We start from the raw sequence: 21,006 nt of genomic DNA on the forward strand, positions 1-21,006 counted from the left end.
GTTGTGAGGACAATATGGAAAATGTGACCTCAGAAGTATTTCTTCATTATCTGGAAGTTGACTTTTTCTGCTCTTCTAACTGCACTTGTGACCATTCTGCTTTCAAACTGAGTTTTGCAACTGTGACCACTCTTGGGTTCCTGGATACAAACTCGTGCTTTCAGATTTGGATCTAAAAGTGAACATGAACTTCATGGCACTGATGCAGTTCTGGTTTAATGAGCAATTCACACCCCCACGTATGATCTTAATAATCCTTCAGGGCAAACCCAGCTCATTTGTAAAGCAGAGTGAGAGAGCAAGCACTGGTGTCACACACATTTATTAATTCATGTCCTGCTTCTCCAGAAGTGACTTCAGCTATTTCCTCACACGTATGAGCGCAGGTTTCCCTAAATGAGCAATGGCCCCATGACCCTGAGCAGTGCTGGAGGAAAACACTGCAGTCACTTTGTCACATGCCATTGCTGAGCCTGGAACCACCGGCCTTCAGTTCTAGGAATCCAAAGTAGGGAACATCACCTGGTGCTTCCCAGGCATTGTGTGCATTGGGCTCCCCATGGATTGTGCTGGGCTGGCCCTGACAGGACCCCAGGTGCCACCAAAGCCACTCCATTGCTGCCCTCCTCAGCTGGACAGGGAGGAGAACTCAACAAAGGCTCATGGGTGGAGATAAGGAATTTCTACATTTGAAACGTGGGACACAGTTAAATAGCCTGGAGCACAGCAATCCTGAAGGGCCGTCAGTACCTTTTCAGTCGTGTTTCATCTGCTTTAACAAGGCTGGCTTTAGAAGGGGAAATTATCTGCTCTTCTAAACATTTGTTTCTGACTCATATATTTCATACCAGGTTTCTCATTCTTTTATTTCTCCTTCAAGTCCCTCTGACGCAGCAGAGGCTCAGGGTGTGTCTAGGGGCCGCACACATGATGGGTTCTGGTCTGGTGAGAGCATCTGGTGCAGCCCTGAAGCGCTCCGGGGAAAGCTCTGCAAGCGGAGCTCTGTCCCCTGTACCCCCGCCCTGCCATCCCGGGCTGGGCAGGGACAGGGACCGGGACAGGGGATGGGACAGGGACAGGGGCAGAGGTAGGGATAGGGGGGGGACAGGGGCAGGAATAGGGGCAGGGACATGGACAGGGCCAGGGGCACTCCGGGGTATCCGGGCCGCTCTGCCCCGCCCGGCCCCGACCCCTCCCGCGGGCGGGGCGGTGCTGCCCGGGGCTGCCCGGGGCTGCTCAGCTCTGCCCGCCCGGCTCTGCCCCCCCGGGCTGATGCCGGTTTATTTATTGCGCTGCCCAGCACGGGCCGGCCCCAGGGCTCGGTGTCCCCTTTCAGCGCCGGCCGCGTGTCCTTGAAGCGGCTCCCGGGGCTCACGGACGCTCGCTCGCCTCGGGAGCCTCGGGCACAGGCAGCAGGGACGGGCCCTTCTCCTCCGGCACCTGCAGCAGGGACGGGCCCTTCTCCTCCGGCACAGGCAGCAGGGACGGGCCCTTCTCCTCCGGCACCTGCTGATCCACCGCGGGCTCTGCCTTCCCGGGCATCGCTCTGCTCTGGGAACAAGCGTGACAGCTCTGCCCGGTGAGTAACCGCTGCCTGTTCCCGAGCCTTTCCCACCGTGACCAAGTGACATTCCCACACCAGAACGGTGACTTGCTCATGGCCATCCCTTACAGCTTCTTTTTTGATCTCTAAGACAGTCAGCGACTTTTAAATTCACTTGGCTGCCCTTGCTCTGTGGACTGAACGGTTCTCCCAAGACGACTCCCAGGTGTCCCTGGTTTGCAGTTTGCAGAGGCTGTGCTGTGGTCAGAGCCACCGTTCTGTCACACAAATCCATTGCAGGAGGTTCAGCACACACAACCCTGCTGAAATGGCACAGGAGCTGTTCTCCTCCTTTGTGCTGCACCAGAGCTGAAAAAAGCAATTTCTGCCTGCACTGGAGCTATGGAAAAAGTAACTTTAAAATATCTGGGGGACACTTGTCCAGACCAGCATTTCAGACAGGCCCCTGGTATGAGGCACCTCATCTCAGTTACCTTTAAATAACACTGATTTGGCTTTTTGGGAATCCTGCACAAGTCATTCTCTCTCCCAAGCAAGAGTAAAGCACCACTCAATAAAAAGATTTATTGACTCAGAAGCAACTTTTACAGTGGGATTGTTTGCATGTCCTCATCTGGAGTAATGGTACAACCATGAAGAACAATCTAAGGTGGTTTTGCTCCATACTCTCACTGAATGCTTTCCCTTTCCCACCCCAGGGAAGTGCATTCCCTGTCATACCTGCACTGTTTAAATCAGTGAATCATCTGCCTTCCTTCACAGATGCCCTCAGAACATGTCTGATTGGACAAGTCTGTGGTATGTCTGGTAAGTTGGCTTTCAATCTTCCTAACCCAGAACCATTTGGAGGTTTTTATGAGCAGCACTTGGAGCAGGGCAGTGCAAAGGCTTCTCCCAGGCAGGATCAGGGAAGGGTTTCTCTGTTTCCAGAGGAGTGGACTGGATGAGGCCAGGGGAGATTGGGTGTCAGGTGGGGACCAGCATTCACTGAGGGCTGTGTCATCTTTCCCTTCTGAGTGCTCTGGAGTTGAACTCCAGGGCTTGTTTGGTTTTCCTAAACAGCCAGAGCCTTGCTGGCCATTGGCTCTTCCCACAGGGCAGCCTCAGCAGGGATTTGCTGGGCCCTGGCCCTGCCCCATCCAGGGCTCACTCCCTTCTATGGGACAGGGACAAGGGACAGGGACTGTCCCCTCTGCTGGGCACAGAGTGAGCACAGCCTGCTGGGAGGGGCAAACTGGGACCGGAGGGGGGATTCCCAACAGGATTCATCTCCTCCCTCACACCTGGTACAGGTGCCCTGACACTGTTTCCATGGTTGGCATTCTGTCCATGCATTGGCTTTGAGCACACAGAGGGAGTTGTGTGGGATTACTTCACCTCCTTCAGCCTGAAGCAGTTTTGGTTGATACACAGAGCTGTTTAAAAAGACACAGTTACCAAAAATAGATTGAGAAGGCTTCTAAAAGCCTCCAGGAAAAGAGGGAGTTGGATTGAGAATCTGAGAGGTGGGAAGGTGGAGTTTTAGTGGAGAGGAGAACCTGAAACACAGGTATATCAGTCTAAGTACATTGTAAATTGTTAAATGATAAACTTCCTTAAGCAATAGCTAGAGATAGAATTGTGTTTTCAAGGCATAAATATAATTTAATATAATTTCCATGCTGGTTTATAAAGAGAGGCCCTAGACTTGTGAAAGTTTGTGTTTGTACTTCCCTCCAAGTACAAACCCTCTCTTGCTGTGGAAAGCAGAGCCCTTCTCCCTGCACAGAAGTTGAAAATAACCCAAAATAGTGAAATGTTTCAGCACCTGTGAGCCAGAAGGGGCTGTACTGCTGGGCAGTAATTCTTCAACTCATGACTGAGTGTTTGTAATCCAAGTTTCTAACCCAGGATCCAGCCCCATTCACAAGTGAAGCAAGGAGGCTTGGCCTGCTCTCTGACCATTTGGGGTGAACTGATATTGTGGTTTAGAAGCAGTAAAACACAAGCAGTGCACTGGAGCTGTTCCCCCTCCCTCTTTCAGGCTGATCTTGCTGCTGGTGTCCCTGCTCCTGCTCTGTGGGGTCTCAGTGAGCTGTGTCAAGTTCTGCTGCAGGAAGAAAAGGCTCCCAGTGGAGCCCTTCCCCCGGCACCCCTGTGACCTGACAGTGATTGGCATTGACAGTGACAGCACTGCCCACAGCACAGTGACCTGTGAGTATCCTGGCAGTCACCCCGAGCTCCTCAGCCCGTGCTCCTCACCCTGAGCTCCTCAGTTCCTCAGCCCGAGTTCCTCAGCCCGAGCTCCTCAGCCCATGCTCCTCACCCTGTGCTCCTCACCCTGTGCTCCTCACCCTGAGCTCCTCAGCCCGAGCTCCTCACCCTGAGCTCCTCAGCCCAAGCTCCTCACCCCGAGCTCCTCAGCCCGAGCTCCTCAGCCCGAGCTCCTCAGCCCGAGCTCCTCAGCCCGTGCTCCTCACCCCGAGCTCCTCAGCCCGTGCTCCTCACCCCGTGCTCCTCACCCTGAGCTCCTCAGCCTGTGCTCCTCAGCTCCTCAGCCTGTGCCTGGAGCTGTGTCCAGCCCTGCAGGAACAGCAATTCCCAGTGAGCTCCCAGAACAAATTCCAGCCCCACAGGGTGGGCACAAGAGGTGAAGGGGGGGATCAGGGTGACAGTGTGACACTGAAGACCAGGAGTGACCCTATGGACAGCTTCAGTATACAGTGCATTCATTCTGAATACACAAAAGTCTGTAATTTCCTGGTAAAAAGCAGAATTAGCCCTTTATATATCAGTGTCCCATGCAGGTGTTTAATTTTTATTTTTAATTCTTTTTCTTCCCAGCATACAGCTCATGGCAGTACCCTCCAAGTGTCCAGATTCCCTTGGTATTTGTGGATATGGATAAGAACACTGTGTCCCCTCCAGCTTACAGCCTCTATGCCATGGACCTGCCACCTTCCTATGATGAAGCTGTTCAAATGGGAAAGCAAGTGGCACGGACAAACCAGAAACTTGATGACATCCCTGAACAGGTGACACCACGTGGGCTGAATCCCAGCCAGTCCCCACCTGACACAATCAGCAGAGATCCAGCAACACAGGCAAATTCAGAAGGTTCAGAAGATGCCACAAAAGAACAGCCAGAGGTGTGACTCCCACAGATGGGAAGTGAACTGAGAAAAGTAAGGGAAGGACTGTAAGAGTTAAAGAAGACATGAAGAGTTTGGGTTTCTAAGTAGGTTATGATGGAAAGATATTTCTTCTCATGCCCTTGTAATGATCTGTCAGAAGAAATGTTTTCTGTGACTGCTGTAATCCCCTGGTGAAGCTTCTTCAAGGATATGAAATGAGGTAAAAGGGCATCAGTTTAAAAATGCCTGTAAAAGTGGGACATGAATGCTTGTTCATCTTCTGATAAAAAAATTGTTCCTTGTGTCCAGCAATAAAAAAGGTTAGGAGAGTTTTGCCAGCTTGGGAATACGCACTCAGAACAGCAGAGACAGGAAGCTGCTGTACTAGAACAGAAGTTTCCCAAGCTGGAGTGGAAGGGGGAATCCCAGCAAGTGACACTGAACAGCCTCTGTGGTTTCTCTTCCTTTGAGAACACCAAGTGCCCAGGAAGCTGCTGAGGACAAAGTGCTGCCCATGTTCCTCCAGGAGCAGGAAGATGCCAGGACAGGAGAACATGGAGGGAAGAGCTTTGTGTTGGTTCCCAGCTGCACAAAGGGAATGAGGCACATGAGACACAGACACTCCTGTGCTGCTGGTGGTCACGGGACCCCAAGGGATTGGTTTTGAGGTTCTATAAATCTTTCCATTTCTATTCTCAAGATGTGTTGCCTTGTGGGTGGTTCCCTTTGCTATTTAATTTTTCCACATTAATTCCAAAGAGACACCTGCACACATGGTTCAGTATTATTGATGTGTTTCAAATATTCATCAAATGTTTCAAAGGTACATTTATATTTTGTTATCTGCTCAGGTGTCAGAGTCTCAGGCAGCACAGGAAAGAGAAATCCCAGGTTCCTGGCAGCTTTTACCAGTTCAGCACATGGACGAGCTCAGGAATGAGCAGGTGACACAAAACATGCCTGTGCTGAGCCATCCAGAGTAAGTCAGAGATACAAATCCCACAGGACAGGCTGGGCAAAAGTTCAAAGAAAATGCTCTTAGGGATGGTTCTTTGTGAAGTACTGATAGAGGGATAACTGCTGGGCATCATTTTAGAACTGGGAGCTTGGAGCTGATTACAGCAGTAGCAGCCCAGACAAAAATATGGGCTCCAGAGGCAGGGTTTTAATGCCAGCTTTTTCCCTTGCTCTGCCATATTCCAAATGGTCCAAATTTTGTCCACTCCTGAGCAGTGATTTTCTTTGAATCCACTTCAGCAAGGTGCTAATCTGGCTGCTTTAGGAACATGAGCAATTGCCAGGGTGGCTCATTGCTCTGGGTAAGAGCAGCAAGCAAAGCCTGAGCACTCGCTGCTGTTACTGAATGTAACATAAATTTGGTGTCTGTCATTAACAGGCAGTAGAAGTGCTGGGCACAAAAGCCTGCACAGCTTTTACAAGACTGTTGTTCTCTGACAACCATTACTGCAAGCACGGCCCTGGAAATGAGCACTAATGATTTAAAGATGAGGATCTCTGCCAGCCACAGGCCCGAGATGCTGCTGCAGAGTCATGTGTGAGCTGTCCATGAGTCTGGCTCCCCAGGGAAGGGTCAGTTCTATATTTAACTTGCTTGTAACTTACTATGAGGGCTGACTGGTGCAACAAATCTGCTTCTCTTGTGTCTCCTCTCTGTCATCCTTCATTATATTTCTGCTGTTTTATTCTTTCCTCTGCTTTCCTTATCTGTGTCAAGATGGAGGCTGGGCATAAGCCAGGCTAACTCTGGATGTGTCTGCCTGGAAGGGCAGTGTATGCCCAGCTCTGGATGTCTCCAAGCCATAAACGCAGCTGATGTATTTTTATTTATTGAAACTTTTCCATCGGACTCAGAACGAAGCCTCTGCCCCTCCGAAGAAGGAATTAGTGCTGGAGGGAAATGGCTGAGCGCCGGGAATGCAAAACCGGGCGAGTGAGAACCGTGACTGACACAAGAGGGCAGTGCCTGCCTGCTCCTGTGCCTGCAGGGGACGGGATCGGGGCAGGGGAACCGCCAGGCTCCAATTCCCTGCCCTGCCCTGCCCTGGTGCTCCTGTGCCTGCAGGGGACGGGATCGGGGCAGGGGAACCGCCAGGCTCCAATTCCCTGCCTGCCCCTGGTGCCACGGGACTGCCAGCTCCGTTCTGTTGGTCACAGGAGATGCAAAACCCCAAATGCCTGTGGGTTCCTAGGAATAAGGGCATAATCTGGTGGGGAAATCTTGTGTTTTGCCCAGGCTGTTGCCTTGTAATGTAGCTCATTAATTCAGAAATTGTTAACAGCAGCTATGCCCCAGTCAGCCCTCAGGAACACAGACTTCCCTCTGCACACAAAAGCAGCTCAGTTTGTGGGTAACCTTCATAGTTAGGAAATTATTGAGGTCTTTCTTGAGACTGGCCTTCTCCATGCTGGAGTCCCCCTGCAATGGAAGCTTGGAGAGATCCCTCATCTCTGGCCACCATCTGTGATGATCTCTCACTACAGCTTCTGTTTCACAGAACAGGTAGAACTTCACATTTTTGAAAGCTACAATTCTCTATCACTTTGCTTGAAATTGTCAGTGGATTCAGAAGTTATTGGTTGGCTGTGCAGAGTGGAAGGAGGGGAAGGAGGACATGGATTGGGAATTTGTGATTCCAAGGCTTCACTTCCAGAAGAAACCAATCCTAAAAAGAACACCTAAAAAGGGGGGAGGTTGGTCCCACAGCAGGGGAAAGGCTTGGCCTGATGCAGGATCTCAGAATTCTGATTTGTCACCATCACTGGATCTATTCAAGTCTGATTATATCCACACAAGCTTTGTGACATCTCTAAGGGAAAAGCCCCTCTCTGTAATTACCAAAGTGCATTTTTAATTGTGATTTCAGCTTGGCACTGTTCAGCATGCAATTTTTCTTCTCTCATTTGTTCAGAATGATCATTTTGTCAGTTGTTTTCTGCTGTTCTTTGCTGGCTGTGCTGGGGAGATGGACTGCTGAGGCTGGAGCCTCCATCACTGTCCCTGCTCTCACAATGCACTCAGCACGAGCACTTGTGCTCAGAAAGAAAATGCAGCCATGGAAGTAAATTTTCTCAATAATTCATGGGCTTTATAGCCCAGAGCAAATTATACCTTGGCTCTGTCATGAAACTCAGGCTGCAAATCCCTTTATAGCCAAGCTCGTTAACAATATCAGTAAAGTGGTAGCTCTAGACTGGCTTTGATAATTGATGCATTAGAATCTTTGGAGAGTATTTAGTGGTAAACCTGCAGCATCCAGACTGAGCCATCAGTGGGGGCTGGATTGAGGAAAAACCATTTCTTTGTTTGCCTTGCAGTTGCCTTTGTCTGCCTCAAACAGCTCAGGTTTTGTTGCTTTGTTTTCTACCTCATTTTGTCTTTATCAGCTGCAGTTTTTTGAGGGAAGGGGATGACTGAGGGAAGGGGATGACTGAGGGGAAAAGGATCACTGAGGGAAGGGGATCACTGAGGGAAGAGGATCACTGAGGGAAAGGATCACTGAGAGAAGAGGATCACTGAGGGGAAAGGATCACTGAGGGGAAAGGATCACTGAGGGGAGAGGATCACTGAGGGGAAAGGATCACTGAGGGAAGGGGATCACTGAGGGATCACTGAGGGAAAGGATCACTGAGGGAAGAGGATCACTGAGGGAAAGGATCACTGAGGGGAAAGGATCACTGAGGGGAAAGGATCACTGAGGGAAAGGATCACTGAGGGAAGAGGATCACTGAGGGAAGGGGATCACTGAGGGGAAAGGATCACTGAGGGATCACTGAGGGAAAGGATCACTGAGGGAAGGGGATCACTGCCAGGATGGATGAGTGGGACACTGCAAAACCTGCTCACTGATGGAACAAAATATCTCTGCCACAACCACTCCTCATGGTCACTCCTGGCTGCCTCCTGGTTCTGATCCTGATCCTCTTTACCTGTTAGAACTCCTTTTGCTTAGGGAGACACTGCCTAATTTGCTGCGAGTAGCAGAGGTTCTTTCCTTCACCCACAATTAAAATACAAACTGTGAGAGAAGCCTTGGAATCCTTCTCAGAGCAGATGATGAAAACAAAAGTATCACAGGGGAATTGTGCTCTAAAAACTGGAGAAGACAATAAATGTTTTATGAAATTCTACATCCTAAGGTCAAACTCAATGCACAAAAAAGGTTTAGGTGCAAACCCACATTGCTGGGAAAATATTTTGTTCTGGTCAGTCAAAATTTAGAATATAAAATGCCAGAGCTGCTCTTTTTATCTTCCTGGAAGGAAAAAGGGGCCTGTAGAAAAGAATGCAGACTTCCACATATATTTCAATTTTTTTTTTAAATAACAACGCTCACCTTGGGCACACAGAGAAAGGAGAAAATCAATTTCTATTTCAAACCTAGAAATGAATCTGCAAACCTGAATCTGTATTAAAGTGCTTAATTTTTACTCTTTTTCCCCCCTGCTTTCCCAAGTAGCTCAAAAACGAAACAAAAGAGAAGAGCCTGATGTTGAGATCTTCTTTGTGCATTGTTTTTTTCTCTCCATGCTAGGAGTTTATGGCATAACTACTTCCTCCAACAAGTGAGGAAGTGCAGTCCCAAGGTCCAAGCACTGACCTGGGAACCCTCTTTGGTGACTCTTCTGCCACAGACTTCCCCCCTGACACTGGTCTGTAGAACAGGGACTCAGCTCTGCCTTTTCTTGCACAGAATTGGAGGATGAATACGCTGAGCGTGGGCTGCGCTGTCACAGTGAAATACAGGTACAGTCAGAGCATGATGAACTTTGTGTGGGACATGAAGAGCAGGAAAAATCCTCAAATCCCACTCCCTCCCCCTCTTAAGGGGTGAATCTGGAGAAGAAACTGGGGCAAAGGGTGAGGTTTAGAAACAGCCCCTGGGCTTGAGGCGCCTCCTCCCAACATTTTCAATGAGGGGGGAGATGGGCAAGGTTTGCTCAGCGCCCCGGGGCCGGAAAGGTTTCTGTGCCCAAAACCCTCCCCGAGAGCTGCGCCAGGCCGGGCGCTGTGCTGGGGGCAGAAGCGGCTCTGCCCCGCACGAAAGGGCACCTGGAGGCAATGGAGCTGTGATTGGCCCGCAAAGCAGACGGCCATAAAAACAACACAAAAATAACACAAAGCACTCGGGGGTGTCTGGAGAGGTCTCCCCCGCCCTTGGCTGCGCTGCCGGCTCCCAGCAGATGGGGGAAGTGAGCCGGAGCGGCCCCGCTGAAGGTCGGCTGGGCAGGCTGCAAGGCCAAGGCACAGAGCAGCGATTCCATTTACTGCGGTCGTTGGGAGGAAAAAAACGGGGGATGTTTTTATTCCTTACTTATTTCGCATATAGACTTTCTCCTCTTGATAAAAGGCCCACAGTACCTGCTGTAAAACACGGAAATTGAAATGGCTTGGGCCATCTGGGAAATAAAAAAGAGTATATTTGGTTATTTTGCACTGTAATAATGAGGAAAAAAATCGGTGATAATGAGCAGGGTTATTTCTCAATCAAGAAACAGCCTGGAGTGGGACAGACTCCAGCTCCACCACAGATATCCTGGGCATCTCAATAGGTTTCAATGTCCCTGCCTCTGTTTTCCCTGGGTAAACAATTCTAGGATCCAGAGGGTGGAAGGGACCTTTGGACATCCCCTGGTCCAGCCCTGCTGCTCCCTGGGCCCTGCCCACTGTGGCTCTGGATTCTCCAAGGATGCAGAACTCACTGCCCCTCTGGGCAGCCTGTTCTACTGTCCGACCCCTCTTATAGTGAAAATAGGAAATTTTGTCTTGTTGGAGTGGAAATTCCTGTATTTGGGATTGTTCCTATTGCTTCTTACCGTGCAAGCTGGTGCCAAGTGAGAAAAGTCTGCCTCTGTGTTCTCCATCCTCTCCCCCAGGTGTTTATACACATTTACTGATCCCTCCTGCATCACCTCATCCTGAGGCCAAAGACTCCCAGCTTGCTCATCCTCCCCTCACACGTCAGCTTCGATGCCTTCATCATCCAAATATTTAACTCCATCTTTTCTCCAGCTTGTCCAAATCACCCAGGAATTTCCCCTGGATCCCAGGGTGCTGTTTAAGGGATTTCTCTGCCTGTGCACGGAGGAGCTGCAGAAAGCAGACCGTGAAGTCCCCATGGGTGCTGTCCCTGCCATGGCATCACCTCCCACAGCCAGGCTGTGACACCACAGCTGTGACAGAGGCCACCCCAGCATGGCCCCACGGGAAGGGAGAGCCAAGGTGAACCCAGAGCAAGGTGAATCTCCCCTCTCTGCTCTGCACCAAGTGTTTCATCACAGGTGCCTGAGCTGCTGGAACGGGGAAAGGAACACGACCTTCCTCCTGCTTTGGGGTGGGAGGTGCCACAGAAATCCCCCTCCTCTGGGAGACCACGCTTCAGAAGCACAGGAAATTGCCTGGATTTAAAAAAGGAACACAAGGAATAATGCTTTTCCAGGCCAGAGAAGGAAGAGAGATTTCCCTCCCTTTCTCTAGTTTATCACATTGCCACCAACAACAAAACCATGTTTCATCAGAGCTTGGCCTTGCTCCCCCAGGTTTTAATCAAAATGATTATTGATGAAAAATCTTAAGGAATTGTAGCTAGAGATGCTGCAAACCCACTGCTCAGTGCTGTGCCAGAATAATTGTAATGAAAATTCAAAGTTTCTCACTGATTCCTACCTCTTCATTTCCCAACATATCCCACTATTCTAGGTACAAATCCTACACCCCAAAATCTCCAAGATTTAATCAATGTTCAAGATCCCAGGTAACACACATTAATGTAATTAGCACAACAAAATCAGGATAATTAGAGCATCTATGGAATTACTTTGGTCACTTCTTCATCCATTTACAACTATAAATCATGAAAGTGCAAGTGTGTACACATGTCTAATCAGCTGATGGCTGTGACACACAGCCCTTCTTCCTGCCCCCTGCTCCTTTTGGCTCCTTGGTGCCTCTTCCCTTTGTAACTCTGTGCAGTCACTTACCCATGGACCTGTGCTTAATCCTGATCCCAAACTGGCTCCTCCGAGTCTGAGAAAGCATTCAGAGAAATGAAACTAAAATAAAAGGAGTTTCTCATCCATCTGGAGATGGGGTGGGGGATGGAAGAGGCAACTGCTAGGCCCAAAACTCAGTCAGATTGTTCTTTATGACACGAGCCCCAAAGCACAGGTGTGGGTGTAGAAAGGGCTCTCCTCAAATCTGCATGTCTGAGTTCTAGAGATCCACACCTAAAGCTGTGGCTGCGTATTCTCGAATTCAGGGAAGGCTCCAGTAGAAAATCTCTGGCACAGGAAGTTCAGTTCAGCTTCCTCTCCAGATTTCCTTCCTCCACCTCCTCAGATGCAGAACAGCGGGGAACTCACCCTGGCCTGGCCAGTGCAAACTCCCAGCAGAGCAGAGCTGGAGTCTGAGGGTAAACCTGCAGCTCCAGGGGTCAGGGGAGGCAGCACAGCCCAGGGGGGCTCTGGGGGACAACACCGAACCCCAAATGTCCTCAGCTGCTGAGCTGGGCTTGGTACCTGCACACAGAGCCATGAGAGACACAGGACAGTGACCCCAGTGCCATCAGAGAGACAGGACAGTGACCCCAGTGCCATCAGAGACACAGGACAGTCACCTCAGTGCCATCACACACACAGGACAGTCACCTCAGTGCCATCACAGACAGGACAGTCACCCCAGTGCCATCACACACAGGATAGTCACCTCAGTGCCATCACAGACAGGAGTCACCTCAGTGCCATCATACACACAGGACAGTCACCTCAGTGCCATCACAGACAGGACAGTCACCTCAGTGCCAGCACAGACAGGACAGTCACCTCAGTGCCATCACAGACAGGACAGTCACCTCAGTGCCATCACACACACAGGACAGTCACCTCAGTGCCAGCACAGACACAGGACAGTCACCCCAGTGCCATCACAGACAGGAGTCACCCCAGTGCCATCACACACACAGGACAGTCACCTCAGTGCCAGCACAGACACAGGACAGTCACCTCAGTGCCATCACAGACAGGAGTCACCTCAGTGCCATCATACACACAGGACAGTCACCTCAGTGCCATCACAGACAGGAGTCACCTCAGTGCCATGGCACTGGGCACTGGGCACTGGGCAGGAAGGGGTTACATCCCACGCCTCACCTGCTATTCCATCCAAGAACACAGAAGAGTCCTTGGGTTTCAGTCCCATCAGCTGCTCAGAGTGAGAGATAATAATAAATAATAAATAATAAATAATAAATAATAAATAATAAATAATAAACAGGAACAGATCAGCTCCAGTGCCAAAGGGGGACGCTGGCTCGGGTGCATTTCTGCTGACTGGTGCACATCAGGAAACCACAGAGTGCCTTTAGCTTTGACTCCAACATTAATTTTGGCACTGGAAAGAGCTTTTATTAAAAGTACTGAAAATGTCATTCATCTTTATTCGTATTGCATTTGTTACAAGGATTTAAACCCCAATATGGAACTATAGGGAGAAGAAAAAATGGAGATTGACTCATCTGATCATAAAAATAAATGGAACTCTAAACATGTTTTAAATAGTAAGAAGTACATTTGGGTATTATATTTCTAATACTGGAAGGTGGTACTGATCTGAACTGTTTTTCATGGTTTGTTTTTTCTCCAAGGTGTTCTTTCTGAACCCCTTATAAACTAAATTATTTGTAGGTAAGCTATGATGGTAGACCATAATCCATAGGGGAAAAATAAATAAAAGGTGGAAATGTGAAGAATTGAAACCATTCCATTATTTTTAAATATTAAATTCAAAGGAAACAAAACTATTCTTTGCAGTACTACCCAGTAATAGAAGAGATTTGAAATCCTGCTGTAAGTCCATTTACCCAAAATTGTCTTTTTGCCTATTTCAGTTAATGCTGGACAGTACACTGACAATGCTGGATCTTTGCTAGGATGTTCCCAAGAGGTAAGTGGGGAATTTAAATTACTTGCAGTCTAGGACTCCTAACCCAAAATCCAGATTTTTCTGCTGCAAATATAAAATTTACAAAATAAAATTAAAAAAAATTCTGATGCAAATCCCTACTGGCAGCAGTGTGGCAGAAACCACAAAAGCCCAATGACCTTTCTGCTTTATGGGATTGGCACAACAGCAGCAGAAATGGAAGAGCTGAATTCCAGCTGTGACAGCTCTTGAGTGAAAATGTCTTTAATCAAGCATCACCTCTCAACACACAATAATCACCTACAAGCAGGTTTGATGCTCAGGTCTGACACTGGATTGTTCAGTGAGTAAAAAGTTAAAGGTTTCTAGAGAACACTGGGGTTTTATGGGTTTTCTTCCTAGTTCATGATAATGTTATCACTGGGGAAAGGAGGTGGTTTATGTTACTTTGAGTATCTATTTTTTAATGTATTTCTTGACCCTTTGCAACTTCTTAGTCCAGACTTGCTTGTGTTTTAAGGTTTATAAAAATATTTCCCATCAAAATTATTTCTTCAGTAAATATTTTGGCTTGACTAAGCAAAACTATACATGTAGAGGGGCTTATTTTTTCCACTATATGTAATTGTCTTTGTATAAAAACGAAATTTCATGTGCTGTTTATTTACTAAAACATCCATTCATTCAGCCTCTGAAAATCCAACTGTGTTGGCTGCTTGTACTTTGTCAGTTCTCTTGAGCAGTGGCTACAGAGATGTCACACTTTATATAAAGTTTTGTTTTGCTGCTTGGAAAAATGAATTTTATAAGCACATTCTCTGTAACAGGTTCTCCCAAGGAAGGCTTTCACAGAATTGCTGACAAATGCTTTGAGATTTGAGATATTTACTGGAACAGATCCCCCAGGTCACAGGAAAATTCTCTTTTTTGTACATTTAGAATCCAGCCCAGACTCTCACTCAAAGGACATGAGCAGAATTTGGCTTTAAGTTCTTTCATTCTGAGCAGCAACTGAACTGTGTTTTACTTTTTTCCCAAATACATTTTCCCAAATAAATACTTTTTTTTTGGATTATGGGATGTAACCATCACTGAACCTACTCATTTTATTCCCTATTCCAATTCAATTAATGCCTACTGAACTTTCCAATTGACTTCCCAGGGATTCTCCAAGGACAGTGGTCAAGTCCCCTGACCATGAATATTTTTGTTTTACAGCTGCATTTTTGTTTTCTGGATTCTGGAATCTTGCAGGAGCCCTGAAGTTCTCCTTCAGCTGCAGCTGAGGCCCTTGGGGAGAGCAGACCTGGCTGGCAGCAGCTCCCTCAGGACACAGAGCTGGGCCCCTTGCCCACACTGCTCCTCCAAGGCTGGAGGGAGGCATGGAAGCCCCAGGGAATCTGACACACACAAGGTGAGCAAATCCTTCTTGTCTCTGAGGGTATTTCAAACTTCACACAGGCCTGGTGTGCCTGGCACCATGGAAAGTTCAGCAGCCAGGCTGAGTTCTCAATGTGGATTCTAAACTCTCAGCATCTCCTGGGTCCCAGTTGTTTTTCTGTTTGCTGCTCAATGAAGCCCTTGAGGAAAGTCCCTTTAAATGGGGAAATATGAGGCTTTAAATGGGGAAATATGAGGATTTAAATGGAGAAATGTGAGGATTTAAATGGAGAAATGTGAGGATTTAAATGGAGAAATGTGAGGATTTAAATGGAGAAATGTGAGGCTTTAAGCTTTTACTCAAACTGCTTGATCAGCCTTCGTGCAGCCCAAGTGTTCCCTACTTAAAGGAAGGCCTGCATGTGTGCAATTATTGGGTGTGTTTATGGATGTGTGTAAACACACAGTGCACAATCTCATTTCTAAGATGATTATAACCATTCCCTTTGTTGCTTTTATATTATTTTCCAAGAGCAACAAAGGACTTTTAAAAGCCAAGCTACAGCTTGCAAGTTTAAAGGTACAGCAAAAATGGAAACTCAAAATAAATACCTGAGTACAAAGGAAAAGCAGAATATCCCCAGCCCATGGCAAAGAGCTCTGATACATTTCTGATTCTAGGGAAAATACAATCAAAGCTATTCTTTTGTCTTTCTCAAGATGGATTTGTTTAAATAGAATGAAAAAAAAGGAGAATTGGTGTTTGGTAAGTGTATACCATGCTCAGACCAAGCTTGAGACACCTGTTTATGCTTCTAAGTTGGAAGATGAAAAAAAAGTTCAGAATAGAGCACTCCCAGCAGAGGAGTTTTGGGTTTTGTTGAACAAGTATCTACATTAAATAGATTATAAAATTACAAGATTATAAATTAGATAGATTATTAGATTATAAAATTCTGTATTTGAGTCACTGTAGGATTGTGTCACAGTATAAAACCAGGTGCTGACTGTGAGGAACAGGAGATCCAGGTTCAAGCAACCCCAACATTTCCTCTCCCTTCTGTCCATCAAGTGCTGGGTGTTGGTGGCTGAAGAATTTCACATCACTCTGCATCAGCTTCCTAAGTCTAAGACAACAATATTTGTATTTCTGTGGCTTTGGAAAATGCTACAAGTTCTGCCAAACACAGGAACTAGGATTAAATTTGTATTGTTTTTGAAGTGAGAGGTACCTGTGGCAAAGGAACAGGAGCAAGGTTTTCCCTGGAAATGAAAGCACCTCCAGCCATAATTTGTGAGAAAAGCAGATTAGAATTTGTGAGAAAACAGGACTGGAGCTAATGCCTTCTTAAGGACATGGAGCCCAGTGTGTCCTGCTCCAATTCTGCCTCTGCTGAGGACAAAATATTCCCAGACAATCTTGTAAGAGCCATGATTAAAACACTGCCAGGAACACACCCAGGAAAGCCCTGGCTTTTCACAGCTCTGCTACTTCCCTTCCACAGCAATGGATTTTTCCAGAGGATTTTGAAGTGACTTCCAAAGTCTCTCAGAAATTCTGAATTAACTCTCCCTGACCCATCTCACACATATCCCATCCTGCCCCTCACCAAAAGTGGAATCCAGGAATTCCTTGGCTGTATCAGTTGTAAACTCAGTGGATGGACTGTGCTGTTTGACACAAAGACCCTCAGAACCAGCTCTCCTTACCTTAAATCCTTGTCAATTATATTCTCTGCAGACTAACACACTTTTGCTAATTTTATGCCATGTTCTCAGAAGTGTTTAAAATAACTCTTTTGTTCCATAATAATAGGGAAACTGAAAGAAACTGTGAGAATGCAGAATGTAACTAAGGAGACTGAGCTACTCCTACTTTTTGCTCTGCCTGGCCCCACTGAGGATTTCTATTCAGTTTGCTTTTACTTATTTATTTTCTCTAATGAATGATCTTGATATTCTGCTACCTGGGTCCTTCCTCAGAAGGTAGCAGTGATGATTGTCATCCAATTGTTAAAGAAGTGGCAAATAACAGCAGGTTGGAAGTGCTCTGAATTAGGTTTTAAAAAATAAAACAATAGTAAAACCCAGGAGTTTTGAATAGACTCAGGGCTGAAGCACAGCAGAAGTTCAGACATTGTATAAGCTTCCTTTAAGTTTGGTGCAATGTCAGGAGAAATGAGAGTTCTGCTTTTCTTTAGGGAGCAAATGGAGAACTTCAAAGCAGTTCAGAGTCACGGGAGTGTCCCCTTGGCTCCCTGCAGGGCTCCCAGAATGCACCCTGCAGCCCCCAGAGCATCCCAAGGCAGCCCAGGTGCTCTGGGATGGGCAATGCTGTGGTTCTGGAACAGGGGTGGAGTTCTGAGCCAGGCTATTCACAACACTTACCTGAGGTAACACAAAAAGGAGGCAAATCACAATTATTTATTACTTCAACAATAATCTTACACCACCTGAGGAGCTTTGCAGCTTTGAGAAGTGCTGATTTTTCACCTTGTTGTAGAAAGCATCATTTATCCCTGTTTGGTGAGAGTTATTCTGTCAGAGCCTAGGGGCACCTTGATTTACCATAACAATCATACAATAACAACAGGTAAATTTCGATTATAACCATGGTATTTGTATGCAAAAATTAATTACTTTAAGCAGTGAAACTGCCCAAAGCTTCACCCAACTCAGGATGCTCCCTACAAAGGGGTTAATGGCAGCTGATTGAGAAAAAGGTGCCAGACATTTTGCAATGGAGAAGTGTGGAGCAACCTTTCCACTGAGGGGATTTCTGTAGCTCTAACCCAGGACCACAACTGGCACTTCCAAGTGCACTAATCAAAACCATTAACATTTGTTTTATTAATTATCCATCCCAGATCTTCAAGTACTCACAGATGTTTTCAGTGAAATTTTGAGTTTTAAACAATATTTTTGCAGTGTATAGAAAGAGATAAACTTGTATCTGGTAAATCCACTTAATTCTGGTGATTTGCACATTCATCCACTGAGCAGTGCAAACTATGGCAGTTCATGGATCTCTGCAAAAAATTAGGATTAAAAATAAAAAATAAATTTTAAAAAATAGAGAGAATACCTGTGCAGCAGCTTCCAGCACAGGATCATGTAAGGACAGCATAAATCACCTTGTTGCACACAGCAATGAGGGATTCCTCAGATTATAAAACCTCCAGGCTTTAAAAATTAGAATGCTGGAAACAAAACAGAGCTTCTTAGGAGGGGGTAAGATCTGAATGTGTATTTTATTTAAAAAAATCCAAACCATGTTCAGTTCTTAGAATTGCACCACTGGTAAAAGCATGTAAGAGAAATCAAAGGAGGAAAAGCAGAATCTGCATGATAAGAAGGTGCTTTGGGAAAAAAGCATGCATTGGTTTAAAATGGTATCAGTTGTAATTATGTAATTTATGACATAATTAATTCACAGTGCAACTGTTCTAGTCCAATAACAAAATCTCAATCCAGCTATTTTCTCAAAGAAGCAGAATGTGATTTACTATTTGCTATCAATCTCAGAATGTTATTTTTGTCCATTACACAGATTTTTTTCTGTATGATCCAGTGCTAGCTGAAAATTTTCCACAAAATCTCCTAAGATTGAGAATTTTTCCTTTGTAAAACAAAGACTTTTTTTTAACCTTTTATGTACGGTACTTTTTTTTTGCCTAATGTACTAAGTGGTCATTCTTTTCCACATAAATGGAATATTTCCATAAGGATGTTTTAATCTCTGCTAAGCCTAAAAGCAATCTCTAACTAAAAAAAATTTAAAAAGCAACATGCAACTTGCCTACTATAAATCTCACTTACATTTAATGACTAAAATATTGTGTTTAACTGCTTTTGAAATCTGTTTGCAACTTTGCAAATATCTAATAAACTTGTGGTGTTTCTTAAGCACTCAGATTAAATCAGTATTTTCCAGATGGGGATGCTGGATGAATCTCTAGCCTCAGGAACACTGACATCCCCATCTGCACCCAATGTGGTTCCACAGATTTTCACATTCCTGTCCACATTTCAGGGGTGGAACAGAAATTTCCCCATGGCTACTGGAAAGAATATTAGCAATTGGGGACAGTAATTCGAGAATAATTTATTTTAATTTCAGTAAATTTCTTATTTTGTTATTTGTAAATCACAAGGTGATGAATTAAAGTGTTAATGCATCATAAAAGTTATTTAAAAACAAACATTTGATCATTATAAATCAAAGGCTTAACCACACCAGGATCTAATAGTTTTTCATAACAGACAACCTGAAGAATAGCCAATCCACTTTCCTACAGTTTAAATGGCAAACCTGCTCTTTCTTTCACTAATGAAAGGTAACCACACCTCTCTTCAGAAGGCATGACAGAAGGAACACTGGTTTAAATTGTAGGGAAGCAAGAATCTACTGGGGGAAGAGTTTGCAGAAGGAATATTGGCCTCATTAACCTTTTTTTGGTTGTTTTTTGTTGTGTTTGTGGGGGTTTTGTGTGTTGTGGGGTCTTTTGTTTATTTTCTTACAGTGTATTCGTGCTGGATAGGTTTTAATTGAAAATTGGCTATAATGCTGTGGGTTGTTTTACTTTTACTATAAACCTGTTTTGGTTGCCAAGTAACCTCACCTTTTAGCAAGGTATAAACAAATATTTGGGAAAACCCCCAGATTTAGACCTGTGATAGAGGAGGAAAAGTGACACAATCGTGTATCTCTACTTACTTCTCAATATTAATTAGGGTTTCAGTATCAGTTCTGGTGGGAAATTATTCCATTTTGGTGACATGTCTCCTGCCTGGTTTATGTGAGGTCCCATCTGCAAGACAGAAATTGCAAATTTTATGCTTCCTTATTTTTTTTTCTTACTTTCTCTTTCATGCAAACCCTTCCAGATCAGTGATGGATGCTGTGAGAGCATGAAAAGAATGCTCTGGAAACTTTGGCTGTGTGAGTACCTTTATAACCAAAGCTGGAAAAAAATAAAAGTTCTAAGCTACAGAATTGCTGTTTGTCGAGTTCCTGAGGGAAAGATCACTGAATCACAGATTTGTGAGGGCTGGAAGGGCTCTCTGGAGATCACCCCGGCCAAGGCAGGGTCACCTGGAGCAGAAATAGGAATAGTGTCAAGATATGTTTGGGATGGCTCCAGAAAGGGACACCCCGCACACAGCTGCTCCCTGCCACCCTCATGGAAAGAGGTTCTTCCTCATGCCGAGGAGGAACTTCTGGTTTCGTTCGCAGCCATTGCTCCCCGTCCTGTGGCTGGGCACCGCTGAAGAGCCTAGCACCATCCCCTGACACCCCTCGGAGATATTTTTATTCATTAACGAGATCCCTCCTCAGTCTTCCCAGACTAACCAGGCCCAGCTCCCGCAGTCTCTCCTCACACGATGATATGAAGATTTTTATCGCTTGCCAGCCTCTTGTGAGCAGCGTTTTAAGGCCTGTGGCCTTTCCCGCTCGGCAGCCCGGAGCACTCCCATTTAACGCGGTGTGGAGCCTCTGCCTCTCCCAGCCCTGAGCTTAAACACCATTTGTGGCTTCAGTTTCGTGCCTTTTTGTTCCCATGCGGCTCTTTCAGACTTGTTTTCGGCCTGCAGGGCCGGCGGGGCGGCTGCGATCTCCCCGCCCGCCCTCGCCCTTTGTTCGCTGAGGGGAGGGAGCGCGCGGGAGCGCGGGCGGGAGGCGGGAAGCGCGCGGCCGCCGCCAGCGTAAGGGGCCGAAGGGCGTTGCCCGCGCGGGAGCGCGCACCGCGAGCCTCCCGGTCGCGCGCACCGCCCGCCCTCCCTCCCGGCCGCGCTGGGCGGGTGCCCGGTGGAGGCGGCGGAGCCTCCGGTGAGGCTCGCGGCGGCCGGGGCGGCGGAGCCTCCGGTGAGGGTCGGCGGGGAGCGGCGGGGCCGCGCGGGGCGGCGGGCCGGGGCGGGGTGGGAGCCGAGCCGGGGTTTCCCGGGCGGGCAGCACGGGCGGGGCGGAGGGAGGAGGGGAAGGAGGGAGGTTCGCCGCGCCCAGGCTGCCG

The 21,006-nt window shown here is 46.9% G+C and overlaps 1 protein-coding gene and 1 long non-coding RNA gene across 3 annotated transcripts; one reads left to right on the top strand and one right to left on the bottom strand.

Annotated features, from left to right (window-relative positions):
• Positions 1-1,130: 1,130 nt before the first annotated feature.
• TMEM52 (transmembrane protein 52) lies at positions 1,131-6,386 on the top strand. The gene is made up of 4 exons (XM_071448882.1): positions 1,131-1,579; positions 2,327-2,371; positions 3,588-3,757; positions 4,388-6,386. Exons 1-4 carry the CDS (start codon positions 1,131-1,133, stop codon positions 4,696-4,698), a joined length of 975 nt encoding a protein of 324 aa, XP_071304983.1. The 3' UTR covers positions 4,699-6,386.
• On the bottom strand, positions 1,428-20,874 carry LOC139600587 (uncharacterized). 2 transcript variants are annotated; one of them, XR_011682607.1, is made up of 3 exons: positions 20,349-20,874; positions 19,713-19,806; positions 1,428-1,551 (listed from the first exon to the last, which is right to left on the bottom strand). It is a non-coding gene; the product is annotated as an uncharacterized lncRNA (long non-coding RNA). The 2 variants fall into 2 exon arrangements; XR_011682606.1 differs by lacking the exon at positions 1,428-1,551 and adding an exon at positions 14,484-17,383.
• Between the last annotated feature and the right edge of the window lie 132 nt (positions 20,875-21,006).

Source organism: Agelaius tricolor, unplaced genomic scaffold (genome assembly GCF_023055355.1).
Source record: "Agelaius tricolor isolate 1412-34295 unplaced genomic scaffold, bAgeTri1.0.p SCAF_28, whole genome shotgun sequence".
Taxonomy (NCBI): domain Eukaryota; kingdom Metazoa; phylum Chordata; class Aves; order Passeriformes; family Icteridae; genus Agelaius; species Agelaius tricolor.